Source organism: Macrotis lagotis, chromosome 2, assembly GCF_037893015.1.
Source record: "Macrotis lagotis isolate mMagLag1 chromosome 2, bilby.v1.9.chrom.fasta, whole genome shotgun sequence".
NCBI lineage: Eukaryota > Metazoa > Chordata > Mammalia > Peramelemorphia > Peramelidae > Macrotis > Macrotis lagotis.
Window position 1 is genome coordinate 34,879,411 of NC_133659.1, and position 20,542 is coordinate 34,899,952.

The 20,542-nt window shown below is 37.3% G+C and overlaps 1 protein-coding gene across 1 annotated transcript in view; it reads right to left on the reverse strand.

Moving 5' to 3' along the window:
- LOC141511848 (vitellogenin-1-like) overlaps positions 1–18,657 on the reverse strand; it is a 79,598-nt gene extending 60,941 nt beyond the window's left edge. The window contains 9 exon segments of the mRNA XM_074220861.1: positions 3,951–4,169; positions 6,050–6,175; positions 7,277–7,442; positions 7,521–7,678; positions 10,375–10,525; positions 12,583–12,631; positions 12,634–12,733; positions 16,476–16,619; positions 18,631–18,657. Coding sequence (XP_074076962.1) covers positions 3,951–4,169; positions 6,050–6,175; positions 7,277–7,442; positions 7,521–7,678; positions 10,375–10,525; positions 12,583–12,631; positions 12,634–12,733; positions 16,476–16,619; positions 18,631–18,657 — 1,140 coding nt within the window.
- Between the last annotated feature and the right edge of the window lie 1,885 nt (positions 18,658–20,542).

Below are 20,542 nucleotides of genomic sequence, written 5' to 3' on the forward strand. Positions count from 1 at the left end.
CCAAAATTAAAAGAGGTTGGAAAAGGCTTCCTGTAAAATAAAAGCTGGATATGACTTTAAAGGTTTGTATTGATCTTATAAGCAAGATAGTCCTTGGCAAACGTCAATATATGACCAATCGTATTAGTGAGACAAGGACTGATGGCCTCATTGATGCATTGGGGAAAGCTAACATTCATTTGTTTTATTTTGATATTACCATTAGTTCTTGAAATATTGAAAGCAAGTAAGTCTACGTTTTGAAAAGAATTATCCATTGTATATGAATATGGGCATCCAATTTTCTTATCTGGGGATTGTTTATTTCTATGAAATGCTTGTTCAAAATGTTCTAAATCTGTTTGTTCCTATTTTTTTTTTTTAGATTTTTGCAAGGCAAAAGTGGCTTGCCCAAGGTCACACAGCTAGGTAATTATTAAGGCCGGATTTGAACTCAGGTACTTCTGACTCCAGGACCAGTGCTCTATCCACTGCGCCACCTAGCCACCCTGTTTCTTGCTACTGAGGGGAGTCTTCCATTTGATTGGCAGTTTCAGACTCTATTTGATTAGGCCTTTATTTTTATTTTTGTCTTTATTATGCCTTGAATTATTTATGCATATAAATGTCAAAGAGAAAGGGAATGGGGAGAGGGAAGTCCCTTGGGATCAAGTTTTTGTTCCCCATTTTTGGTTCCTAATCACAGCCTATTTAATTAATGTCATCCTTTATCCAAGTTCATGTTCTTAATTCTTTATAATTAAGTTGTAGCTCATTTAAACATCCTCAGTTTCTCTCCATTACTATCAGAGAGAAACTCACTTTCAATTTTTGGAGGACTAGTGTTCCATGACATCCAACCATTCTTCATGGTACCACAACCAATGTAAATCTATATCCTCCAGAAAATATTTAAGCATATGTTTCGGGGGCATATTACATTCCAATTCAGCAAACATTTATTATGTAGTTAGTATGTCTACATTCAAGAGAGGGTATTACAGGAAAAGGAGATTGGTCATATAGCATGAATGAGCTGCATTTCTTCAAAATGGCCTAGGGGATGTTTTTCAGCTTGCTTGGGTGTATCATCACTATGGCTCACACAAGATGAAATAGCATGGATGGGTGGGTGGGTTGCAGTCTATACCAATGGAAGGTCTGCTCAGTTCCAAGAGAGAAAAAATCCACCAAATTATTGAAGTACATCATGTTCTTGACATTGCATTAAATACTGAGGATATAGAGATGATATCAGATATAGTCCTTGACATCAAGGAGCTAAAACTAAGTATCAGTACAATGAAGAAACCCATGAGAGCTGGTCATGTTTGGACCTTATGGTACTATATAAAAAACCACAAGGGTTTTCAGATAAGGGACTGGCCTTTAAGGCAGGAATATCTGGTTCAAATGCTGCCTCTTACATAAAAATTTAATTTAATTAATAAATTAATTTAATTAATAGGTTTAATTATCTCACCCAGAAAAATCTTTGACTGTAAATTAAAGACAAGTAGCCTCTCTGCCACAATGGAGGAATTTTCCACACCAGGAGGTCCTTCTACCAATGAAATCCTGGCTTGAGCCCCTCTCCCCCATATGTTGTTATTTATTAATTCAGAGTTGCTCTTCCAATAATAAAGATTAAGTGAGATATTGGTAAAGTTCTTGGTACAGTGCTCCACACAAAGGAGATAAGACATAAATGTCCAATATTTGTTATTGTTATTATGTGAAGCTCAGATGCTAGGTGAGTCATAAATTTCAGATTAAATTATTGGCTGTGCAATGGAAAGATCCCTTCTAGGTTATCAGAAGTTTCCAGATTGTATCTACAACATGATCGTATGGACTTTGATTTCTCTGAAAGAGAGAGTGAGGCTGATGACTTTGTGCCTCTCTGCCTCATTTATATCAAAATATCACCCATAATGATGGTTCTTTTCAAAAATGAACGATGAACAACCTTAGATAACAGCTGAATGAACCCTAGGTTCCCTGCTAAATGGAAGCCTCAGAAACCTCTGGCTATACCAAAGTTGCCTGTGACCTTCCTAGAAGATTCTTAGGGTCCCCTCTTTGCTTCCTACTCTGGTCTGCTCCCATTACCAGATAAGCTGTCCAGTTATTGGGCTGCAAAATGACCAATAGTGCTTCCTCTATCCAAGGATCATATTTTAGGAAATACTCTATGTTCTCTTCCCTGCCATGAGGATTCCAATAGATTCAGATGCAAATTCTATCCATTCAATTGTGCTATGACAAGAATCACATCAGCAACAATAAAGATGAGGGGAAATCTAATCTGTATTTTGAGAATGAGCATCCATTGCATAAGAGACATGCTAATGTCATTTTCTTCTGTATTGAGAGAAATTGCTTCCAGAAATACAGGCTTGACATAACTGTTGTCCTGTTCTGTTCATGTGTGAAGAAGACTGTCCAGTTTGTCCTATATACTTAATTATCTTAATATTTTCTAAGTGGCCCCAAATTAATTTACAAACATTTTCTCATTGGATCCTCACAATAGCTCTGTAAGGGGGATTTCAGGTATGAGGACATTCATTTTAAAGATGAAGATATGAAGGTAGCAACTGCAATGGTCAAGATTAGAACTCAGATGAGCGATACGGCAAAAGTAGGTTTTCCAGCTAATTACTGGGAAATGATGGTACATAGCTTTACTTACCCTCTTCCACCTTCCTTTCTAATATTTACAATCTGAGCTCTTAAAGCATTATGAATATTTCTGTTAACATGTGCAAAATGATCCTCCTTCTTCACCAACAAAAACTACAAATGTGTTCATTCCTAATGGTTTAAGACACTTGGATTATTTCAATCACAAGTGAGGAGAGATCTTGCTATATATAGCAAGCTATATATAGCAATTTTTTCTATCAGGGTTTTTTTCCCATCCAAATTCCCAGATCTTCTGAAATCTATCTACTTCAACCCTACAGTTAAATTTCAGTCTTAACCCAAGTTAAGATCCCTGTTCTACTATGCCCAAAGGGCAACAAAAATGTGCACACCCTTTGACCCAGAAATACCACTACTGGGTCTATACCCTGAAGAGATGAGGGAAAAGGGTAAAAACATTACTTGTACAAAAATATTTATTGCAGCCCTGTTTGTGGTGGCAAAGAATTGGAAATTCAATAAATGTCCTTCAATTGGGGAATGGCTTAGCAAACTGTGGTATATGTATGTCACAGAACACTATTGTTCTATTACAAACCAGGAGGGACAGGAATTCAGGGAAGCCTGGAAGGATTTGCATGAACTGATGCTGAGTGAGATGAGCAGAATCAGAAAAACACTGTATACCCTAACAGCAACATGGGAGTGATGTTCAACCTTGAAGGACTTGCTCATTCCATCAGTGCAACAACTGGGAACAATTTTGGGCTGTCTGCAAAGGAGAGTGCCATCTGTATCCAGATAAGGAGCTGTGGAGTTTGAACAAAGTGAAAGGACTATTCCCTTTAATTTAGAAAAAAAAACAAACAGATAGCTTATTGTCTGATCTTGTTACCTCTTAGAATTCTTGTCTCTTCTCTAAGGATATGATTTCTCTCTCATCACACCCAATTTGGATCAAGGTACAACATGTAAACAAAGTAAAGACTGACAGATTGCTTTCTGTAGGGGGGGAGGGGGAGGGAAGCAAGATTGGGGGAAAATGTAAAACTCAAATAATATCTTTAATAAAAATAAATAAAAAAAAGATCCCTGTTCTATCCACCATATCATGCTGCCTCTTTCCTTGCATATAGTAAGGATTAAATAGATGTTGGTTAAATTAAATTGACATCTCAGATAATGAAAGATTGTTTAAAATAAAATAAAATAGCAATGATCTTGGATCTATCTATGTATATGTATACATATATTTCTAAAGGTTGATGCAAAGGGAATCTAACATGATAATTTTCTGAAGGAAAGAACCACACTTTGCTTACCTCTTTGGGGGTTCTCTTGCCTATGTTTCTCAGGGATAGAGTGGCTGCAATCAGAATTCTGATGGGAAGTTCAGAAGCACCAGATGAATACCCAGGCAGGAATTTCTTGATCTGTTTTAGACTGGCTGGGTGTCCTGCATTCCCTATGGACTTCAGGGCTAGAATCATGCCGTCTTCATCACTCTTGTGCGCTGCCTCAGTTAACAAATTATGAAGGGGCTGGGGAAAGAGAATTCAGAGCCCAGAAAGATGAACAATGATGTTATAATCACATCACTCCAGAAACCTTATTCTAAGTTAGCTAATACCATCTCCATTTCTCAATCTGAAACCAGGATGTTAGAATAAGATGACTAAAAAATAGTGGGTTCATCACAGTTAGTAATATCTAATTCTGTGGAATTTAAGTACCTGATTAGAAATTCCTTTTTTTTTAGTTGTTAATGTGTTTCAGTTTTTATTTTCAGTATCAAATTACTGTTCTCCCACTAGCTTTTCCCCACCCATTAAGGAGACAAGAAATACAATATTCATTAGACATAAGAAAATTCTACCTTTTCCCACCAAAGGGACTAGAAAAAGTTGATATATCATAAAGGTGTCAGAAAAAGGAGAAACCCATCTGAAAATTAAGTGTTTTCTTCAAAGACCTAACAAGGAATTTCTGTGTCCACATCAATGGTACAATGAACATCACTTGTTCAGCAGGAGTTGAAGGTATGGGGGTGATACATTGACTGCTATTAGGGGCAGGATCTATACAATACTGATCAGTACAATATTGTTAGACAAGACAAGGGAGAAGCTCAGCACAGCTTACCATTTGTTAGCTCCCTATTTAATTGATTTTTCCTGTTAACTAGACTTCCTCTAAATTCAGTACCCTGAAACAAAGTCCCATTTGCCACAACCAAGTTAGGGTCTTACTTCTTGGAAATTAGGTGGTCCAGGCCAGTGATAGAAAATTTGACTTGGAGTCAAAAAAAGAACTGAGTTAAAATCCTACCTCAGCCTCATACTGAGTGACCCTGGTCAAGTCACTTGACTTATCTAAGACTTAATCTCCTCATTTATAAAATGGGAATAATTAGCTGTGTAACTCTGGACAAGTTATTTAGCCTCTACTGTCCTTAATTTCTTTGTCTGTAAAATGAGAAAGCTGGATTTTATGACATTCAAGATCTCTTCTCATTCTAAGTCTATGATCTTATGACCTAATCCAATTCATTCAAATAATTAGCTAATTCAATGGTAAGAATTATTTGTCAGACCAAATTCTTGAATGGAATGTTAGTCTAAATGGCTCTCTAGTTACTTCATGAACACATGATGAATCAAATGAGATAAGAAGCATAGTGCCTAACCCAGAGTAGGTTCTATGTAAATATTGGCTATTATATTTTAGGAGGCTCCTCATAAACTTTCCCCAAGGAGATTTCCATTGGTGGTGTGGAAGAAATAACAAAATTTACTCTGGCTTAATTCAGGAAGTAATGTTGGCAAGGGACATGCAACAAGGTCTAACCAATATGTTTTCCAACCAAGCAGAATATGATGGATCAGTTATTCTCTTTTCACTGGATTAAAAAGACAAAGGATAAATTGAAGTTCATACAGAATTGAAAGAAAATAGGGAGGGGAAAGAATAGTATAGTCAGGAAAGGGAAATACAAAATTAGAAGACTCATGATTGGTTGGTTGGTTGGTTGGTTTTTATCTTTTGTTTTTTGATGAAGATCAAAACGACATCAATCGTGGCTGATCAGACCAATACAAATTTGGAATGTTTTACCACTCATAAAAGTAAAGTTAGCAGGGCACAGTGTTGAAATTCTGATGGGAACTTTCTAGGAATAAGTACTCTAAGTAAAAGTTTTGCATTATACTGCTTAGAAAGAGCAGGAAAGCAATCATTTCCAGGGATTTCCCAAGTTTCCCCCCAGACTCCCTAGTCTACCCAGAGACCTTTGCAGGAATGCCAGGTTCTCCTGGCACCCAACCAAAGAAGACAAGCTTTGGGTTTTGTCTCCAACCACATATGGGGAGCTTCAGTGAAACTTTTCAATAGGGTTGAAAGAGACAAAAGTCAGCAAACTTACCTGGAGAGATGATTCTGAGCAGTTCACTGACCTAGCACAACGTTTATACACCAATGACCCATAGGCAAGAAACCCAATGATGTGGAGAGGATCCCACGGATGTGACTGGGTATCTCTCAGTATCAACTAGAAAGAAAATATTTCATTTCTGGCACCATTGATCCCCAGGAAAGGAAACAAACAACCAATTGTATTAGGTGATTTTTTAAAAATGGAAATACAGGAGTAGTCCCATTGGTTTATTGGAAATCTTTTCCTAGGAATTCTAACCCCCTTCCAAACTTGTTACTCTTGAACTTTGAGTCACTAAATTCTGTCATTCTCAGCATGTTATTTGTTGTCAAGTGATTTTTAAAACAGCCAAACTCTTCTGTGCATGTAAATGAGCATTTCAAAATACGATTGTGGCTTTTATTTCATTTAGAAGACGGTTTTCCTAAGTTCATCTCAAGTAGATCTAATAGTGAAAGTATTATCCAAGAAGTAAGAAATCTTTCCACTATGAGGACTCTATTGTAAACTCCTTGAGGGCATAGCCTATGTTTATTTGTATTTGTAATTGTGTCACCTGGACTTAGTACAGTGCTGGCACATAGCAAATTACTGAATGTTCATTGATTATTCTGTTTGCTTCACTATTCTAATAATGAGGGCCTCTCTGGAGCCTAGATTCAGGAAAGTCTGAGCTGAAATCTGACCTCAGACACCTACTGATCCTACAAGTTCTAACCTTCAGTTTCCTCTCCTGTAAAATGAGCTAGAGAAGGAAATGGCAAACCACTCCAGTATCTCTGCAAGAAAACCCCAAATGGGGTCACAAAGAGTCAGACTCAACAGCAATAGCCACAACAACATCCCAACAATATCATTCCTTCTTTTACTGGCAGAGATTTAACTTAAGTAAAAGGGAAGTCTTGGACTTGATCTTGAAGACATCCTGAAATATCATGGAGGGAACTAAGGCAAAGGCTGGTTTTCCCTTTTCCCTTATCAGGACTAAATGAATGCACCGGTAGGACCTTTTGGTGCTTCTAATTTTTTTTTTCCCCAGAAATGGAGCTCAGGTCAACTTCCTGGGTCTTAGATGGAAGTGTGAGAAACTCAGGCACTTTGGGGTCTTAGCTGAAGAATTAAGATAGAAGAAATCTTCAAGCCTTTTTCAAACAGATGGAGTCTTTCCAAGGAAAAGGAACATAGAAATGGAACAGAAAAAGATAAACGCAATACCTTAGCTTCATTAATGACTTCCTGGGCTGCAGTACAGAAATGCAGACTCACAAGCACAGACTCAAAAGTCTCCCGAGCATTGAGCTCCGGCTGATCAGTTTTAAGCCTTAGAAACCTTATGGCCTCTATACTGGCCACAGCAGGGATTATATCTAAAAACAATCTCCTAAAATGATCCAAAATAAAATGTTCAAGTTCTCAGTGACCAAAAAGGACTAACACTGAAGTTCATGCCTTTTGTTACCTGTATAATGCTCGGTCTGCATACTTTTTCCACACTGACCCTATGGTGCTGATATTAGCCATTCAGAAAAGCTGGACAAGCTGAAGAAATTTTGAGGGCATTTCATCAGGAACCAAGTCTTCCATGTGGACCACCAAATACTCCATGACATCTGCTACCTTAAAAACATGGAAACAGGGTGGCTAGGTGGCACAGGGGATAGAGCACTGGTCCTGGAGTCAGGAGTACATGAGTTCAAATCTGGATCAGACACTTATAATGACCTAGCTGTGTGGCCTTGGGCAAACCACTTAACCCCATTGTCTTGCAAAAACTAAAAAAAAAAAATGCAGCAGGAAACCATCTGCTATGCCACATCATGTCAACTTGACACAATTGGGCAAATATGTAGTAAGTATTTATGGCATGTAATTGGTCAGGTTGTTAATCATTAAGGAGGTTAGACACTAAACTAAATATTGGAATACAAAGAAAGAAAGGACAAGGCTCTCAAGGAGCTCACAGTCTAATGGGGAAGTAGCATGCAAACAGGGTGGTCCCTGTACAAATAAATTATAGATAAGATAAATCAGAAATAATCAGCAGGAGGAAAATAATTAAAGGGGATGAGGAAAGGTGTCTTACAGAAAGCAGAATTTTATCTGGGACTTGAAAGAAGTCAGAGAAGTTAGGAGGTAGAGATGAAGAATAAGTATTATAGGCATGGGAGAAAGCCATTGAAAATGCATGAGGAAGGAAATTGAACATCTTGTGTGAGGAGCTGCAAGGAGGCCAGAGTCCCAGGGAATTGGAGTGAAGGTATAAGAAGTCTAGAAAGGTGGGGAAGTTTCAGGTTGTGAAAGACATTTAACTCCAAACAAGATTTTCTATTTATTCCTGGAAGTGATAGGAAGCCACTAGAATTTAATGAATAAGGGTGTGATATGGTCAGAGCTATGTGGGGAAAACCAAAGGGGGGAAAATAGGAAATATATGTGAAAGATATTGCAAAGGTAAAATAGACTGGCCTTGGCAACAGATTGGATATAAGGGATGAAAGAGGATGAAGAATCAAGGATAGTGCCTAGGTAATAGGGAAATTAAGAAGAGGGGAAAGTTTAGGAAGAAAAAGAATTGGTTCAGTTTGGAACATATTGAGTTTAAGATGTCTACAGGATATGCAGTTCAAGAAGTCCAATAGGCAAAGAGAGATGCAATGCTGAAGTCAGGAGAGACTTGGTAAGTGATTGAGTAATTGAGAATCATCAGCAGAGGGATGATAATTGAATCTGTGGAACTGAGATCACCAAGTGAAGCAGCACATGGGGAGAAGGAAAGAGGACCCAGCATCCTATGGGATACCCACAGTCAGTAAGGAGACTGAGAAGGGATTGTCAAACAGTTAAGAGGAGAACCAAGAGAGAGTAGGGTCACAAAAAGCTAGAGAAAAGAGAATAAGAAGTGAGTGATCAACAGTGCCAGAGGCCACAGGAGATTGAGGATGGAGAAAAAGTCATTGGATTTGACAGTTAAGTGATAATTGGTAACTTTGGAGAAAGCAATTTGATTTGAATTATGAGTTCAGAAGCCCAACTATCAAAAGTTAAGGAGAGAAAAGGAAATGGAGGTTTTTATCAAATGTAGATGGTCTTCTCAAGGAATTTAGCTATGAAAGAGAGGAAAGCTATGGGATGATAGCCAGTGGTCATAGATGGATCTTATGAAGATTTATGAGGAGAGGGAAGACATAGGCATGTTTGTAAGGCATTAGGGGAACAGCCAATAGGCTGATTGACTGAAGATAAATGAGAATATAGACATGATAGAGAATCTGCTAGAAAAGATGAGATGGGATGGTAAAAGTTGGGTATGTAGAAGGGTTTGCCTTGGCAAGAAGAGTCTCCTGTGAGAAAGGTTTGAGATAAAGATGAAGGAGAAGATGGCAGCAGAAGCCATTTGGGTCATATAAATTGAGGAGGAGGAGGAGGGAAAGATTGAGAAAAGTACTGAATTCAGTGGGAAAAGAGAGAGTGTGAGGGAAGGAAAGGGAGGGAGAGAGGGAAGGAAGGAAGGAGGGAGGGAGGGAAGGTAGGAACAGAGGGACAGAAAAAGGGAGGGAGGGAAGAAAAAGGAAAAATGAAATTGATTCGACAGTCTTTCTTCTCAACTAATTTTAATGCTTGATTACCCTAGGAACTAGGGTATAATTTAAAATGCCACAATAATATAATAAGGGCATAGCAGATAGAGAGCAGTCTTAGGGTCAGGAAGATCTGGGTTTTAATCCTGCTTCAAACACTTCCATAATGTGTGACTCTGGGTGTATCTCTATTTGTTACTTCATCTATAAAATGGAAATAATAACAGTCCCAACTCACAGGACTGATGTGAAGATCAATTGAGGTAATATGGTAAAGTATTCTGCAAAACTTAAAATATTATATTAAAAATTAGCTGTTTTTCCCTTTGCTAGGAAACTTCTATTTCTTTGGCATTAATAGGCTTATACATCAAGATCAGACAGAGACCATAAAGTTATTGTATCCAGCACCCTCATTTTCAGGTGAAAAAACTGATACTGAGACTTGCTGAAGACCTCACGGCTTCCAGAAGGTCAGATTTGAATATTTTCAGGTCTGGCATGCTATCTATTGTATTGTGAAGTTTCTCTCTTCTTATTCCATGACCCTCACTAAAAGTCAGTCCCTCTAATATTTTAATCCATCCTGTCTAAACCACTTCATTCCTTCCTTCATTGAGCACTGATTAAATGCCTCCTGTATATCCTAAGACAATGAGTCAGATACACGGAATAGTAAGAAAGGAGGGAAACCAACCCATGTCTAGAGGACATTAACCACAAGGTTTTCTTTACCCGACTCTCTATATTTTGGAATTTGAACAGGTGAACAGGCATTTGGAATAATTCACTGCCGAAACGGTAGAAAAGATTTCCACGATTCTGAAATGTGGTCTCTAGATTTTCTGAAGAAACCTTCTCCACATAGGTTAGATCTAGCAGCTGCCTGTAAAGAATCCCAATGAATAAGAATTTTTAAATTCACCAAGCTAAGAAAAGAAAGTTTCAGCCTGGAACTAGACCATCAGAAAAGGCAATGTGACATAAAAAGGAACAAGTATATAAGCTTAGTTGAAAAAAGATGGTGTTTCCACAGAGCTAGGTTATGAGGCAAAGAAAACATTATTGTTTGACCTTACTCTCTCATCTTTGTGAAGACCGTGTCCTGATCTGTTTGCAGGAAAGGATCATATCTGTAGATGAAAACCAAACTCTTCACAGTAAAGAAATTCTATATTAGAGAACAGTGCCATAGTAATGACAGTTCCGGCCTTGGAGTCAGGAAGACCTGAATTCAAATCCTTCCATAAACACTTACTAGCTGTGAGTAAATAACTAAGTTACTTATTTACTATTTCTCAGTCTCTGTTTCTACATTTGTCAAATGGGAATGATAGCACCTTCCTCATAAAGTTGTTGTTAAGATCAAATAAGATAATAAAAGCTCTTGACAGATCTTAACTTACTATATTTATTGTTCAGGCAATTTTCAATCATGTCCAACTCTTTGCGACCTCATTTGGGGTTTTTTGTTTTGTTTTGTTTTGTTTTTTAGGTTTTTTCAAGGCAATGGGGTTAAGTGGCTTGCCCAAGGCCACACAGCTAGGTAATTATTAAGTGTCTGAGGTCAAATTTGAACTCAGGTACTCCTGACTCCAGGGCCAGAGCTCTATCCACTGTGCCACCTAGCCACCCCCATTTGGGGTTTTCTTGACAAAGATCCTGGAGTAGTTTGTCACTGCCTCCTTCAGCACATTTTACAGATGAGGAAGCTGAGGCAAACAGGGTGAAGTGACTTACCCTAGGTCATACAGCTGGTAAGTATCTGAGGCTGGATTTGAACTCAGGAATATGAGTCTTCCTGACTCTAGACCCTCCACTCTATGTAGCGCCACCATGCTATATAAATGCTGGCTATTCTCATTCTCATCATTATTATTATTGCTGTTACTAACTTAATAACATTAAGCCATATGCGTGGAACTTCCCTAGATGCTCAGCATAGCAATATAGCTATGGATATGAATAAAGATAAGGATAGGGATGATCCTTTCAAGATGATTTGGCTTTAAATTTACTATGTGTTGTTTGTCTCAGCTTCCTCATCTATAAAACAAAGTAAAATTAAAAACTACCTCCCAGGTTTCATTGTGAAGATCAAAATGTAATTGTAAAGCATTTATTATAGTACTTGGAACATAAATGAATGCCATATTAGTGTTCGCTGCTATCAGCAGTGGCAGCATCGTTACTCTGGTGAACACTTAGGAGAGGGAACTTCGCCCATTTTCTCTACAAGTTATGATCTTAATGAGTTACTCAATGCACTGAAGGATCACCTAGACACTTATGAAATAGTCCCAGCCCTGGAAGAGTTTATATTCTACAGGTATCCTCGATGTGCACCTGCGAATGTAGTCATGGGTAAGACTCTCCTACATATTTAGAAAGTGTCCTTGACATAAATATTTCTGAGATTCCTCAAGCTCTGGAACTTAGAATTCTATGTAACATAAGTGTATCTATGCCAACCTACACCTATATCTATACCTGCATCTATGTGACCATGGTTTCCCCTTATAGCTTATGCTATCATGTGAAGTGATGATCCTTCTGTCTTGGACATAGAGGAAAATGCATAGATTAAAATAAGACAATAAGACTTGACTCCTGCATTCATAGAGATATAAGTCTAGTAAGGAGATGAAACAGAAACACAGATATTTTGTCACAGAATCATCTCCTTCTGGAGATGATACCTTTCCTCTCCTTCCTTTGTTTTAAATATATGCATCACCCCATGAGGTCATTCCTCTTGCAAAACAAAGGAAGAACAACATACATAATAAACATACCCGTAAATACATTCACATACAAATGTCTGCTTTTGCTATCATAATGTGATTTATCATTGATGGAGTTCAAATTCATTTCAAATTGGCCATCAAAATAAAAAACAAATACTATGTTGTCAACTTTAAAGAAGAAGCCAGAGTATAATACCATACTTGAGTCATGGCTCATCCTCCAGTCAGCTCATTAAAAGGTGTAATTGATGCATTTCCTGCGTCTCAGCATGAATAATAAAGGGCAGTTCTTTTAAAGATTTTATCTTATAATTGGAAGTAGAGGTGGATGGGGAGTTTCTCTTGGGCTGCAGCAAGAAGACAATAAAGGAAAATGCGGAATTAATTTTTCTTTAAACATAATCAGTCGGGCAGATCAAATCAGTCATCTGTTTAATCTCTGGAGTTACACAAAACTATTCATGGCATCATTTCTATTCTGTAAAATATGAAGGGTGTTCCTTTGGTCATTCTCTATGATGAAATCTCCTTGGGTTTCAAAGAAGCAGTATCTAGATAATGTGATCTTTCTGGGTCACTGACAAATTCCCTATCGATTAATTAATGTTAATTAGGTCATCTTTGATTAAGCTTCAGTTGGATCAGGCAGGAAGACCAATAGGAAAGAGCCAATGTGACATCTTGTGGTGTCACAGTGGAGAGAGTTCTGAGCCTGGAATGAGGAAAACCTAAGTTCAAATCCAATTTCAGACACTTCTGAGTTGTATGATTCTGAACAAATTAGTTAATATTTCTCATACACCTTTCCCGTGACAATAAGAATAGCACTTCTATCCCAGGATAATGGTGAGGATGGAATGAGCTAACATTTGTAAAATGGTTTGCAAATCAAGTCATAGTTCATTTGGCCAGACTTTAGAAGATCAATGAGCTGAGGCTAATAAAGCTAAGAACAACAAATCAATGTTTGTTTAACAGTTTAGTCATAATGACGAAAAGGGAAAAGATCAACCAAGGCTTGGTTCTTGAGGTGGATTAAGGTTGCTAATGAACAACAGATTCTTTTTATTTTTATTTATTTTATGTTCTTTTCAGCCAAAGAGAATCATCTTAGCCTGGAAAAGAACAAAACAAAAATAGCTAAATCCTTGCTAAGTTTAGAAAGGATAATGAGGGCCCAACAGGCTCTGCTGGGTTCAGATCACCTGACCCATGTGAATTACCAACTAAATTCATCAGAGTTTGGGACTGATTATTAAGTCATTGTCAACGATCTTTGAAAGACCATGGAGAGGGGCAGCTAGGTGGCGCAGTTGGATAGAGTAGCCACCCTGGAGTCAGGAAGACCTGAGTCCAAATCTGATCTCAGATACTTAATAATTGCCTAGCTGTGTGACCTCGGGCAAATCACTTAAAAGCATTGCTTTGCAAAAAAAAAGAAAAGAAAAAGAAAAGAAAAAAAAAGAAAGATTATGGAGAAGAGGTGTCAGACTGAAGAAAACAATTTTCAAAAATGGGAAGGTTTATGGAGATTGTAAGTTCATTCAATTTCAATTCAATAAATATTTCTTGACCATCAGGTGCTGATCTAGACACTGGAAATACAAACATAAAAAATGTTTCCCAAAGACCTCGACTATGAGAATTGTTCCTGCCCTTAAAAAGTTTTTATCTTGGGGCGGCTAGGTGGCGCAATGGATAGAGCACCAGCCCTGGAGTCAGAAGTACCTGAGTTCAAATCCGGCCTCAGACACTTAATAATTACCTAGCTGTGTGGCCTTGGGCAAGCCACTTGACCCCATTTGCCTTGCAAAAACCTCAAAAAAAAAAACCTCAAAAAAAAGTTTTTATCTTGCTGGGAGAGGCAGCATTTACACAGATAAGAAAAAAGAAGATATTTTGAGAAGGGCCAGAAAATTGTGAATTGGCAGTTAACCTTAAAGACTGTTATAAAGCAGCAGTTATCAAAACTCTGGTGGGGCGGCTAGGTGGCGCAGTGGATAAAGCACCGGCCCTGGAGTCAGGAGTACCTGAGTTCAAATTCGGCCTCAGACACTTAATAGTTACCTAGCTGTGTGGCCTTGGGCAAGCCGCTTAACCCCACTGCTTTGCAAAAACTTTAAAAAAAAAGAGAGAGAGAGAGAGAGAGAGAAATAGAGTAGTGGATCACAAAGAAACAATAACAAATAACTATAGGAATCTACTACTTGATAAATCCAAAGCTTCTGGGAAAACTTACTATTTGACAAAAACCTCTGGGAAAACTGGAAAACAGTGCGGCAGAAATGAAACATAGACCAATATTTCATAACCTATATAAAGATAAGGTCAAAATGGTACATGGTTTAGACATAAAAGGTGATTCCATAATTAAATTCCATTATTAAAAAGAAACCCAAGGAATTGTTTACTTGTCAGATCTATGGAGAGAAAGAGAATTTATGACCAAAGAAGAATTAGAGAACATTATGAAATAGAAAATGGATAATTTTGATTACATTATATTGAAAAGGTTTTACACAAACAAAACCAATAAAACCAAGATTAAAAGGAAAGCAGAAAGCTGGGAAATAATTTTTACAGCCAATGTTTCTGATAAAGGTCTCACTTCTTAAACATATACAGAACTGAAGCAAATTTATAAGAATACAAATCACTCCCCATTTGAAAAATGGTCAAGGATATAAACAGGCAGTTTTCAGATGAAGCAATTAAAGCTATCTATAATATGAAAAAATATCTAAGACAAAAATATATAAATATATCTAATATTAATTAGAGAAATGAAAATTTAAAATGCAAAAAGAATTAGAACCGATTAATTAATATTACAGAAAAAGGAAATAATAAATGTTGGAGGAGGTGTGAAAAAATTGGAACACAAATGCACTGGTAGAGTTGTGAACTGATCCAACCATTCTGGAAGGTAATTTGGAATCAGGCCCAAAGGGTAATGAAATTGTGCGTACCCATCGATCTAGCAGCACCACTATTAGGACTATATTCCAAAGAGATGACAAAAAGAGAAAAAGTCACACATGTACAAGAACATTCATGCAGCTCTTTTTGTGGTGGCAAAGAATTGGAAATTGAGGGTGATACCCATCAATTGGGAAATGATTGAACAAGTTGTGGTATATGAATGTAATGGAATATTATTGCTCTATAAGAAATGATGAGCAGGCAGATTTCAGATAATCCTGGAAAGATTTACATCAACTGATGATGAGTGAAGTAACACAATCAAGAGAACATTGTACACCTTAATAGCAACTCTGTGCCATGATCAACTTTGATAAACTTAGTTCTTCTCAGCAAAATAGCAATCAAAAGCAATTCTAAAACACCTGTGATGGAAAATGTCATCCACTTCCAGGGAAAGAATTATGGAATCTGAATGCAGATCAAAGCGTGCTATTTTCAACTTTTTTAAGTTTGTTTTTTGTTTTTCTTCTTATGATTTTTCCTTTTTAATTCTGATTCTTCTTTCACAGAGTGACTAATATGAAAATATGTGTAACATAATTCTACATATATGAACTATATCAGATTACTTGCTATCCTGGGATAGGAGGGTAGGGATGAAAGGGTGGGAGGGGGAATGAGCTAAGTCTCCAGGCTCACTTTCTTCTCCAGAGCCATCTGGATCTAGTGGCCAGATAGGAATCAAGACAAGTAGAGATGACATTGAATGTGAGACAAACTGAGTCACATAGCTAGTGTCAAATGACTGAGGTCAGATTTGAACTCCTGACTCCAGAACTGGTGTACCATCCACTTCACCTCCCTCCTTTGGGATAATTATGGTTATTTTATTCTGCCACTGAGATAGGAAACAAGGAACCAGGATGACATGAATATGTCATCCCTAGATTACTTCCTTGTAATCATATAACAAGACTTTGGCTTTCTTTCCTATCATTCACATCTAACTATTTGTTCCTGATCCTGGAAACTGGTAAAGATCTATTAGAAACTTGACCACCACAAGTCCATAGACCTAGATTTGGAAGGGGCCTTAAAGGAGACATTTCACCCAACTCCACAGACATGAGGAACCATGACCCAGAGTTTCCATTAACTTCTTACAGGTTTGCACTCCTTGCATTTGTCGACATATGTAAATCTCATATTCATCTGGATATTTTCCTCACAGTCATTCGAGTCCTTTGATTTGTATTTTTTGTCTTTTTTAGTAAAGTATGTTGTATTACAGCGGCCACTAATTCCAATCTGCCAAAATGAGAGAAATGGAGATGATTGGTTTGAACCAAACACACAATAAAGCATGCAGATTTAGAATCAGAAGGAGCCTTAAAGATCACCTGGTGCAACCCTCTTATCCACTCATTCACCCAATAAGCATTTATTAAGCACCCACTGTGTGCTAAACATTATGTTAAACACTGGATACAAAGAAAGGCAGAAACATGGTGCTTGTCTTGAAGCAGCTCATATTCTGAGAGAGACAAAACACAAATAATTGTGACTATAAGATATTAATAAATAATAAATGGAAAGTCACCTCAGTAGGAAGCTAGTGCATGGGGACAGGAAAAACCTATAGGAGGTGGGTTGGAATCATTCTTGAAGGATCTATATGAAGTCATGGCATTCATCAGGGGTTAGGTGACCCTATAATTCATTGGACTTGGAATCTGGAAGACTCATCTTCATGAATTCAACTCCAGCCTCAGTCTCTTGTGACCCTGGGCAAGTCACTTAGCTCTTTTCTCATATGTAAAATGAGCTAGAGAAGGAAATGGCAAACCCCTCCAGAATCTTTGCCAAGAAAATCCCATAGGGGTCATGAAAAGTTGGACATGACAAATATGACTGAACAACAACCATAACAAGGCGGAGCTTGGATGACTACTTCTCAAGTATATTAAGGTTTCTTTTTCAAGCATGGATTAAACCATCAGATCCCTTCCACCTTTCAAATTCTCTGATTCTGTCTTCTGGGAGAGGCAGGTTTTAGTCTTCTGACTTTAAGACAATTACTTTAAAAAATGGGTTGTTGGTATTACAGAATCAAACTGCATCTATCTTATTTCAGAAAATTATAGAATGATGAGATTTAGAACTGGAAGAAATCTTAGAAACCACTGGCTTCAAACCTCTCTTTTCTCTTTTTCAATTTCATTTTTTTTATGCTCAACAACTAAAAAAAAGAGCATTTCAATTTAGACAGCCACAAAAAGAGGATTTTGTAAGAAAGGATCTCAGGGTGAAACTAAGTAGGTGAATCACCATTCTATAGCACATGCTTTTGTTCAACAGTTTTTAATAAATGCTATACATTACTTTAAAAACTGTCCTTGCCTGTGCTTCCTTTTGAACATTCTTCTGTTCGCTCTTGTGTCTTTTTAAAAATTCTTAAATGCTCCCTCTTATCTTTTTTTTTTTGTATTACTATTACTGGTTCTAATAGAACTGGGTAATTTCCATTTCTAATTTACATAATTTATCATTTCTTGAAATATAAGCCCCCAGGTTTGCCAGAAGTCTAATAATTCTTAAATTCTCTCTCCCTAACCCTATTGTCTGGAATAGTTTTTTTTTATATCAGCAATCTTACGTTTTCTTCTGTTTTTCAATTTTTTGATTTTGTTCTGTTATACCTTGCTATCTCAGGGAATCATTGATTTCTGCTTGTCTATTAAACTTTTCAGAGCAGCTAGGTGACACAGTGAATAAATGCTTGGAATCAGGAAGATGAGTTCAAATCCAACCTCAGATAATTACTAGCTGTGTGACCCCGGACAAGTCACCTAACCCTGTTGGCCTTAGTTTTCTCATTTGTAAAAAGATCTGGGGAAGGAAATGACAAACTACTCCAGGGTTTTTGTCAAGAAACTTCCCCTTCCTCCAAAAAAAAAGTGAATCATAAGGAGTAGTTTTTGAGAGGTCTGTTACATGGATTAGATTTTCTCTTCTAAGCTATTTATTCCTCTTCCAATTCATTTCTCCTGAGCTTTCATTTATTTTTCTCTCAATTCATTTCTTCTAGATATTCTCATAGTTCTTATGGATAATAGACTTTATTTTCCCTTGGAATCTCTGCTGGAAGTTGTTACAGAGTTATTCTTACTTGCCTTTGTGAAATAATTTTGTATATTTATATAGTTATACTTAATCATCATTTAAACATTAGCTCTTGAATTGGGGTTTTATGCCATGACCTGATTGCCTCCTGCTTGTGTTTACTCTGGATCACCTTTATTATTGTTATGACCTCTACCTTTCCCAGTGTGCCTTTCTGCCTCATCTTTGAGATTCAGTGTTGGATGTTCAGGGTACTCTATGGCAACCCAAGACTTAGGATCAGGGATCTCAGAGGTCCTGAGTTCCTAATAAGTCCCATCCCTAACACTGGCATGCCTAGACTATTCCTACTAGTCCCCTAGGCTCATAAGGTCCCAAATCCAAAATTTGGGAGTCTCACTGGAAATCTCAGAGTTTCTGGGGGGAAATCTGGGGCTCTCTTCGGGGAGCCTCTGCTCTTACTACTTGCTTATAAAGGACCCTTCTAGGCTCTATGTATCTCTAGTCACACTGGGAAGGTATTAATTTATGACACTGGCTGTGGATTTCTGGCTAACTTTTCATGTAATAGTGGAAGATAGAAGTGACTTACTGTAACTTCTCCATAGATTTCCTGATCAATCTTTGGTGGGTAAAAATTGAAGAGAGGAGGGGAGGGGACAGGAGAGGAGAAGAGATTTTTAGTGTCTAGCTTGTTTTGCTTCCTCAAATAGGGCTATATAGGCCCTGCAAAAACTTAATATAAAAAAACATTAAAAATTTTATTTTAAGTATGTCTAATCTTGAATTCTCTTCTGAAATCTATAACCACATATCCAACTGTCAAATATCATAACTGAAAATTACATACATATATATATATATATATAACAACAAAGTGATTATCTTTCATTTTATGCTCGTCTTCTGATTTCACTAGTTTTCTCTATAATCACCACTCAATTAATCACAATAATATGTGTTATCTTCCTATTCTATGACTATACATATTTAATAAATGTTTAATTTCAGAAATTTCATTCCAAAAACGTCTTCTTGTCTATTCACTGACCAAAAAAAGTGGTATACATCTAATTTCCACCCCCCTAGAGTATTTTGATAGCCTCCTTACAAATATTGCCTCTTTCACTCTCTTTCTTTGCATCTACCCATACCACAGTCAGTAACTGAATGGAAATATTAAAAATTATACACATTTTCAGAATCATATGACCTTTACAAAAAGAGATCACATGTTTAAGCCTAAAGGACTTCAATATGTGTAAAAAAGTCTGAATTACTGAGCATAGTATTTATTGACAGTAACAAAAGAAAATTATAAACAAAAATAGAAAAATGAGTAGGAACACGTCAAACAAAGAAAATGTCTAAGGAAAAATTTATATCAAGACATAAAATTTTATTTAGGAAAAGACAGTGAGACATCATACTAGCATTGATGTGAGTGCAACTATGATGGAGTGGACATGTTAGAATGCCAGATGTACATTTGTCCAAAAAACTATTTTATGGAGAACTCACACAGGGCAAACACTCAAAAGGCAGGGAGAGCAATACCTAGACACCCTGAAGGTCTCATTGAAGATCTTTAGAATTGATTGTACAGTATGGGAGAAACTGGTGTGGGACCACCCAGCATGGTGTGCCCTCATCAGTGAGGGTGCTGCCCTCTATGAGGAAGGCAGAATTGAAACAACTCAAAGTAAAAGAGACATACATCAGTTTATTAGTACCCACCACAGGTGTTCCCATGGACTATTTGTACCCACTTGTGGTAGAGCATGCCAAGCTTGTATTGGTCTGATGATCAGCCATAGTCAGGGTCAGACACACTGTAATTTGTGTTAAACATAGTGATGTTGTTTTGGTCTTCTTCAATAACAAGAACCAAGCATTGATGAGAGGCAGTTAATAGAAAATTTAGGGGGCGGCTAGGTGGCGTAGTGGATAAAGCACCGGCCTTGGAGTCAGGAGTACCTGGGTTCAAATCCGGTCTCAGACACTTAATAATTCTTAATAATTACCTAGTTGGGTGGCCTTGGGCAAGCCACTTAACCCCATTTGCCTTGCAAAAAAAAAACCTAAAAAAAAAAAGAAAATTTAGAGGA